Source organism: Plectropomus leopardus, chromosome 21 (assembly GCF_026936395.1).
Source record: "Plectropomus leopardus strain MGB_pleo_1.0 chromosome 21, ASM2693639v1, whole genome shotgun sequence".
NCBI lineage: Eukaryota > Metazoa > Chordata > Actinopteri > Perciformes > Serranidae > Plectropomus > Plectropomus leopardus.
The window spans coordinates 9716598-9725956 of NC_142196.1; the positions used below are offsets into that span (position 1 = coordinate 9716598).

General features: G+C 37.3%; 1 protein-coding gene across 2 annotated transcripts in view; it reads right to left on the reverse strand.

Annotated features, from left to right (window-relative positions):
* Positions 1-9359, reverse strand: part of LOC121960505 (receptor activity-modifying protein 3) — a 59708-nt gene that overhangs the window by 11203 nt on the left and 39146 nt on the right. For both annotated transcript variants that reach the window (XM_088072309.1, XM_042510236.2), the window contains 2 exons: positions 705-734; positions 153-312 (listed from right to left, as the gene is read on the reverse strand). In XM_088072309.1, coding sequence (XP_087928435.1) covers positions 153-312; positions 705-720 — 176 coding nt within the window. In that variant the 5' untranslated portion in view covers positions 721-734. The remainder of the gene's footprint in view (positions 1-152; positions 313-704; positions 735-9359) is intronic.

A 9359-nucleotide genomic window follows, 5' to 3' on the forward strand; every position in this document is an offset into this window, starting at 1 on the left:
TCCATCTGGATCATTAACATTCACAGTCGGCTTTTTAAGGCGGGGTTGAAACAGAAATCCTGCTCTATTATGTAATTACTTAAGATACAAGGTTAAACGACTATGTTACTTTGTATATTTTGTTGGAAGATGATATATATATTTGGCCGTACCTGATGAAGTGTGTGAGGTTACACCAGTACTGTGGATCTATGTGAGACATGTCCCGCTTGAAGTCCTCTCCACAGACCTCCACCTCCCACTGCAGACGGGACTCATTGCAGGTTCTCCCCGGCCGGGGGGAAGTGGGCTCTATGTCCAAACTGTCAGTGGCTGAACAGAGAGAAAGAAGAAGAGTGTTAATGGGTCACGTACCACCTTCTGACAGTCATGACAACATGACAAAGATGGATGCACGTGGTCATTTGACTCGTGCTTTTGTATTATTTATGAGCTATACTGCATTTTTGACATTTTTCTTTTTCTCATAATGTTCTGTCACAAAGCTATGACTTTTTCATACTGTTCATTGTGAGTTTAATTTTCACCCAATACTTTCTTGGAACAGTGGAAATGTCAGTTTCAATATGTCTCACTCTCACAGTTTTATTTTTCTTTCTTGTATTCTGTTTTTCTGCAGCATTGAGTTAGTTTTAACAGAGACTGAAACAGCTTCATCTTATTCTGTATGATGTATGGGTGTATGTATGGACGGACATGCTTACCTGACAACCCTCTCATTATCCAGGAATTGACTGTAATGAAAGAAATAAGATGTCATTAATAGTGAACTGAAACAACATGGTTCCTATCTGTCAAATAAATTCAGTAAAAAAAACCAGTTGTTTCTTATTTTGCATTTTCTGATACATAGATGACATGACATTGAACTAAATCTGTTAATTTACTGCTTCTGTTGCTCTTGATTCACTTTAAAAACTTTACAGGCGTATCACATCGGAACTTTTTTTGCGAAACAAGTGCACTGATTACATTGTGTTTTTTTTACCCAAAATAGTAGCGTCTGCTATTTTTTGTTAAAGTTTTATGTAAAGTGCAAGAAAAGTGCACTGAGTAGATTGTAGATCACCATCTGATCTGATTACACCACTCTTGACTCTTGACATTGCTTAAATTCCAGCAGTTGTATGTACAAAAGCATTCCCGAAGCCAAGAAAAAATGCACCTTATCTATTTTTGACAGCCCCCCATCAAGTTGCACAGACCAAATTGAGTTTTCGGGGTATTTGAAAGTGAGACCAAACTTTTCCATGGATGCGAGTTTATGAGCCATGACGAAATCCAAAATGTTTCTCGTAATAAGCGGTAAGGCTTGATGTTTTTAGCTGAGACAATTTCCAGAAAATCTGCAGCTCCTCATGTCCAGTTAGAGGACTAACGGGTCAGCAGTCAGTGACAGTAATAAACAGACATTTAAACAGATTTTCCAGCAACTGTAAAATCATCGCAACCATTTACAACATAAAACAAACACCTTTTACCAGTCCATCCAGTTGGACAACAACATGCAAATGGGAAAGGTGCAAGTTTCCCAACACTAGTTATTTGTTGCATTTTCAACCATGCTGGCATTAAAACTAATCCCATCAGCCTCTGCTGCACACGCATGGCTATAGACTAGTCTTAATGGCCTTAGTCAGTATACCACAGGGCAAAAAGCATGGTCACACCCAACCATGTTATTTTTAAGTGACTGGGGCAGATTATCAGTGACATATCAAAAACCAAGAACCAAGACCAATGAATACTATCATGAATGAATAAGAAAAAAAGCTCCATTATTTGTGGTATGCAGTGGGTTTTCTTTTTTTTTCCCTCTGTCTTTGTGTTGTCTTATTTTCAGCCAGCAGAAGGTAGGAAAGAGAAAAACAGACCCGGAGCAAGTATATAAAAAAAATATAGAGGTATACCAGTGATACTCTTCAATGCAAAAGTGCATCCATCATATAAACTTTAATTCCCTCTCACCCCTCCCTGTTCTCTGATCCAAACTCTTGCTCACAGCAGCTCATTTTTACCGCATGAGTGGTACGACTGACCAAAGCTAAACGTGCTGCTGCACAGGAAGGTGCATCTCCCTTTGAAGTGCCACGCGTACAAAGCGGAGGATCAGTTTGAAGACGCCCTGCAGGACAAAGACTGTTACCAAGTTAGCGTTCTAAATATAGAGGCTTCCCTGTTTGAGCCTGTGAGGATGTTTTAAGATGGAGCGTTTGTGATGGGATGAGATGATTTCATCTCATGTGTTTGTCTTAAATATTAAGGATAGAACACGTTTTTAAATAGATTCTGGTCTGTTTTTTTATTTTGACTGTGCTCTGAAGCAATTAAAGAATCAAAAGATTTTAAAACATAAAAGCTGAATAAATAAAAAATACCCTGAATCCAGTCACTAGAATAAATGTTGTTTTTGTTTATTTCTGCAAATCATGAATGATTTCTTTTTTTATATGTGGCAGGTATGTTGATACTTGTTTTTCTTTATTTTTCAATTATCAATCTTGTGTTGTGTCAACACAAAACCCACCTGGCTAGGGTTAGTTAAACATGTTTTGTCTTAACTCTTATTAAGGGACAGTTATACACCCTGTTGTTAAAAATTCAGGTCAAAATACTTTCAACAGGGAAAGAAAAAAAATAATTCTAATCAGAAAGAAGTCTCCAAAAAGGAAGCATTTTACTTTTCAATTATCCAAAGTGTGCCAAATGCCCAAGGCCTGGAATAATGGCTTGAAAAAAATATGGGTTCTTATTGCTTTGATGGAAAAGTAATTCTGTCAAATACTGTGTGTGATGTCCATTTTACAATGCTGCTCCCTCAACCCGCCTTTTCTACTTAGACTCCAGCTGATAACTTACGTTTTTTCAAAATGCCTCGGAAAGCTAAACTGGACTTGCTGCATTTGAAAATTTTGCATAAACGTTAGAGCAAGAACATGCAGTCACAGATTTCCTAGTAAAAAGTTAGTAAAAGCTTTTCTATTAAAGACTTTACAAGATGACAGGGACTTTTCTGAAGGTAATAAGTGAGTCACCCTCAGCTTTATTGCACAAGATGAAAGACAGAAAAGGGCGCTGTCTAAGGATCCCAGAGCTAGTCAAAGGTCACAAAGTAAAATTTAAAGATTTAAGATCCACTTCTTATCGTCTCTGACAGACAGAAAATCCTTTCTCAAGATCAAAAGAAAATATGTCCTTTGTGTCTCATAATCAATACATCAAATCAAATATCACTGCAAATTACTGAGCACTCTAAAAAGTGCACTCTTTGAAAGCTCTCCCTCTCACTTGGCTTTCAGCCCTCTGGTTCCCACAGGTCTCCTGTTGTATTTCATTTTTCCCAACAATAAGCCCCATGCTGGCCGGTCCAAAAATAACATCTCATGTATAACGGCCAACATAAATATATCTTGAGTACATAAGCTCCTGTGCAGCAGGAATCAGCAAAACCAAATATCCCATATGTTCTCTTTGATAACAACCCACTTATGATAGCACAAGCTCTACAACAACATTATAAAAAGATTATGTCTAGACGTTTTACAGGTTCTTACATAAGGGTTGCAACAATCGTGAATATGTTAATGTTTTGTTTAAGAACTGAGCAACAGCTGGAAGGACGCTGTCAGTACCTTGTTATGCTTAACCAGGTTACAGAATACAAGTAAGAATTGTATTTAAAAGACAAAATATGAGTAACTGTATTCCAGTACAGTAACTGTTTAAATTGGTAGTAATCTAGATACAGCTAGACTATTGTCTCTAAAAAGAGATTACTTGATACTGGGATTACTATATTTGTTTATTTTATTTGCTCTAACCAAACTGAATGAAATGCATGAGAGTCTCTTTGCATTATTTTCTATTGAAATGTTCCAACTGGATGTGAGTGACGTAGTGCTGCTGTTTTGAGGTAAACTTTTATCAGACGCCCTAGTTCTATTTAATCCTGACGCTTGCTTTGAAAGTCAGTGTGTTAAGATACACAGTTAAGTTGAGTTATGGTTATAGTTTGATCATTTTACTAGACTACTGTCCTTGTCCCAGAATACAAGCACCAGGGGAGAATGGATTAATTGTTGAAAGTATGTCAGACTCTGCCACAGTAGATGGCGATATGCCCCCTTTCAGCTAGTTACTATTGGACCTTCTTCTAAATGACCTACTACATACCAAGCAAGTTATATTACTCACTGATTTCAACAGCATAAAAACTCGGCTGTCTGATAAATGTTTGTACTATAAAGCACATGTCCAGATAACCAAACCCGAATGAGTTTAACAATCTAAAATACTGAAATATTGCTGCCATAGTGCCATTAAACGCTCTTATTTTAATAGTTTGGGTGTCTGTTATGCAAAAACATTTTTCTAGAAAATAACAGAATGGAAGAAATATGAAATGAATGAAATTAATGTGCTTTCAAGGTGAGGGCAGCCTTTACTATACACAGTGGATGATTTGACTGGCACATTCCCAGTTTTGATGAAGTGAGTGCCTCGGATGTCATTGCACAAATTCATGCTGTTTTTAATTCACCACTCTCATATGCTGTTAATACAGGGACCAGCTACAGGTGATTGAAATAATTAATTAAACACGAGCAGGATGGAGGAACCGATGAAAATAACCTGAAACTACAATCTCGCAGCAGGACTCCCTTCAGCGTGAGCTCAGCACAACAGCAGGGGGGAGTCTGAAACTAAATCTACTCCATCAGCTCCGTATGCTGAGGCAACACGGGCAGAACTGGCATGAGCAGCATGTGAGTGTGTATGTGGGAGATTTGGTTGAGTTATTCAGTGATTCATGCCAGAGTAATTATAGCAGCTCGGTGCATCGCTCATCCTGGTGTGTGACAGTTTGCCAAATCAATAGCACTCTGGATTTAGATGGAGGACTAAATATTAGAAACAAGATAAAAACCTTTTAGAAGCAGTGGAAAGATTTTTTTCAACACTGACTTGTTACGTTACTGCAGCAAATCTGCAAATAATTGCTCATTTACACACCCAACAAGGCAAGATTAGAATTGATGGCCAACTAATAGTCAAAAAAAAACAATTTTCAATGTGGGAAATAGGCTAATTTGCTTATTTCTTGCCGATAATTAGATGAGAGATTGTTTTCTCTCCTACATTGGTCAGTTAATTATGAATATATAGCCAGCAATTTAGCCTAAATACAAAAGTGTCTGTTGTTTTTTCTTGTTTTATACATTTCAAACAAAGACATATAATGTGTTAATTTGTGAAATATGGGCTAGTTTGTCACCTTTGGAGTGATCCATGTTATCCGATTCCCCTGTTTCCAGTTTTTGTGCCAAGCTGAGCTAACCTGCTGGTGGATGTAGTTCCATATATAACAGGCAGATAATAACACTGCATCAGCAAATTTGTGTATCTCCAGCAGTTACAATGTTATCAGTGTTCAGAATTTCAAAGTTTTGGGCCCTAAACTCTCTATATAGCTGAAGGGGGAACCACAGAGTCAAGTGATAATGCTTTCTGTGTTCATCAGTACAAGTGACTCCTCTCTAAACAAAACTAGTCATTTAAGTCATTGTTCATCTAAAAATTATGATTGGTGCAGATTTTAAGATTGAAAAAAGCATTTATTTGTTCAATATCTGCAAGCGCAGAGCTCTTTTGTCTAAAGCAGAACAAAACCACAGGAACTATCACCAATAAAGTGACACTAACAGCCATCCAGCAGCATCTCTTACATGCGTCTGCAGAGAGAATGAGTAGCAGCAAGCAATTTATCTGAAGCTGCCTCTACTATCAGACACACCTATAGGCTGTGAGTTTTAAATTGAATGCAATGTCTTTTCAATTTACTGAAACCATGGGTGTCCATTTGCAGTAACTATACATAAAAGCCATTTTGGAATTACATGAGCTGAGTGGTGAAAAAAAGATGGCATATGTCTGCATTCTTTATATGGAGTTTTCACATCGTACAAAAAGGAAAAGAAATTATTTAAAAAGTAATCAATTCAACAATTCACAGCTTCACATTAAGAACTGCAATTTAATCATGGGGTACTATAGACAACAGAGTCATTAAATCTTTCATCAGTCACATGTGGATGGATGATTTATGCACTCATTCATCCAGCTGCTGTACATATTTTCAATCCATTTATCAGGTTCCTCTTAACTGAGGTTCACAGGGTTCACAGTTATGCTAATGAAGCATTTCCTGACCACTGTGGACGCCACTGATCGTGGATCAAGCCCAGCTCCTCATGAAATTACCACATCAATTATGATTATAAAAAGGGAAACTGCTTGCACGTCAGCATCAAAGTTTTCTAAACGTAAGAACGGCAAATTAACATATTCATTGTTCAATTGATTGTTCAATGAGCTCTTCCCTGGGTTTGCATAAAATTGTGCAAGGCTCTTGGCTTGTCATAGAGAAGCTTTAATTTGAAAACACACTGAAACTGCTATTTCTAGAGCAATAACCGACTCTTCAAAAGATGCAGATGAAATAAACCTGGCATAATTAAGTGTTGTTTTGTTCCAGTGTATTGCATAAAGGAAGGAATTACCCACACTTCAGGATGTTCATTAGATTCTCTGCATGGGGAGGGTTTAAAATTAGTAAGACGTTAACAGGCTGCAATCATTTACTTCCTTCAAGCCTCCATGTAAGATCCACAGCAAAACTTGAAGCAATAATCTTTACTTGTCGATAAAGGTAGGCTTGAAACCAACCAATCTTTTGCACTCAGCTAGAACTGTTGAGTCACCTAAAATGTCGCCTTAGGTTTACATTGAAACAGCATTACACTTGTGAATTATGCAGGCCAAGCAGAGCTATTTTAAACTAGGAGAAAAGTAAATCAAGGTGTTTGAAGGTGTTACACACTGGTTGACAGCGTGGCAGTTGGGTAACGGCTCAGTTGGCACACTGTCACGCTGTCATCCACTGGCCTGTTAGGTTGTCAAGATAAATGTAGATGAGAGGAAATAGAAGATGAAGGAGAGTAGATGAATTGTCAGCACTGTCTAAACCGATTTAAACAGCCTTTAACAACCTCTACTTTATTTCAGGTCTGCCTCATCATCGTCAGCAGCACAGATAAGTGCAGAGTAGGTTTTGTAAGAACAGACAGATTTAAAAGAAAAACATTCTGAACTTCTGATTTCTTGACACTACAAACTTTTTTGTTAATTTAAACACATTGAAGATGAAATAATAAAAACAGCATAAGAAATAGGTCTTTTCCGACTCTATATCAATGCCCAACCAATAATGTGTCCTGCATTTAAATTCTAATCTAAGAAATTAGAAAGGGACATAATCAGGTGTCCTTTTGTATCTTTCTGCTGCACCATCTGTCTTTCTATGCAGACAAACCAAATTAATTGAAAATCAGTTGAGGTTTCTACAGGCAGATGGCGAGAATAACAGGGTGAGAAAGATTTTTGTAAATGGGAAGAGAAATGCACATTGGCTTCCTGAACATCTGAAAACTTGGATTGTCTATCAATAATCGATTGATGTGAAGAGGAAACTAACAATTAACTGAACTAAATGCAACAGAAGCCATAAAAAATACAGGGCATCTCTGGTTACCATGGAGAAGACTTAAAACCTTTTGCCGAAGCATGAATTGAAAACTACACGTGACCATTTGATTTCTGACACGTGACACTCATCAAACATGTTGAGCACCCTACCATAGATCAGGCTTAAGACCCAGCAAACTGGACACACTGAGTTGTTGGCAAATCAGACTTCACGGGGAGGGGGGACCACTTTAGTATTTCTGAACAAGCTTTGGATATATGAAGTATATCAGTCAAAAAAATCTCCATTTCTGAATTAATTTCAGACTCTTCATCTGCAAAGACCACTCAGCCTTCATGATAAAAGCCCCGACCTCCTGCTCTGCTTTGAAGATCATTGAGTTCTTGGCTTTTCAAGCCATGCCGCCCCCCGTGTTCACCATCTGCACAAAGACAACTAAAGCAGAGATAAATGAGAACACAAAGCTCCGAGGGAATTGTTTGTTCTGTGTCCATTGCAGATGACAATTATGCAGACCAGAAGGACGCCAAGAAACAGAATGGATACTACTACTAGTTAAGATCAGAGGTCAAGCAAGAGGTTTGTGAGGCTGTGAATGACAAAAATTATTATTAATATGAACAAAGTTGACGACAATAAAACAACTTAACTGTGAGAGCTTGCCATCTATGTCACACACCAAGAACATTCAGTATCGCCTAACTGTTCCTCAGAAAGATTATGAAATATTAAAAATAAAATCAGCTTTTACATGGATAAAGTAACTTCTTTCTCCTTGGGTATTCTTTCTCCACTCATATTCAGAGCTCCTTCAACTATGACTGAGGTCACTGAAGCAGATTGAAGTAATATTTTCACTCGCCTACAGATGAATAGAAAGCCTTTTAACAATGGCGAGCAGAGGCAGAGTAAAGTGAATGTCAGGTGCTGAAGAGTGTGATGTGGGCATACAGGGAGCAAGCAGATGTAACTCAATTTTACATCTAAAAAATGCTTCAGGTAACATGTGTACCCATCATTGCCACTGTGAAATTAGTTGTGAGACCTTCATATCATTACTTTCATCAAATTAAGCAGAGTGAATAAACAAAACCAAATGACTGGCAGCCACACACACACACACACACACATGTTCACACAAGTGTTTCCCACATTCTTCAAAGAGGATGTCGCTTATCTCCCCTCCTCCACCTTAACGTAGTTTATTTTCTCTGAGAAGGCTGAGAAGGATGCCAACATGTAGGCAGGGATTTTCCATCAGCTTGTGCACTCAAGCAATATGTTGCTCCAAAGGATGCTGGTTCTCTTTACTCTTATCTTATTCATTTATGACACAGATGCTGATATATCAAAATCAACATGGGGATATTTATTTAATAAAAGGTCCCATATTATGGCCATTTTTAGGTTGGTACATGACAATATATATATATATATCTATGGATCGAAAGTTTGAGAATATATATTAAAATCTGAGAATATATATATTAAAACCTGTTCAAGTTCGGTGGCGTAGTACTGTTGAGTATGGCTACTTTTATTATTTTGGCCCATACATGCATTTGCAAGGCTGTTATTGATATCTTTATTCGTAGGAAAGGCTCAGATCAGCTTTTTTGCTGACTTGCTCATCTTGCCACAATGTCTGTATCACCGCGAAAAACGTCTCTGATGACGTCAAATGCAGTTTATATATATTCTCTAACTTTCACATATATTCTCAAACTTTTAATCCACATATATATATATATATATATATATATATATATATATATATATATATATATATATATATATATATATATATATATAT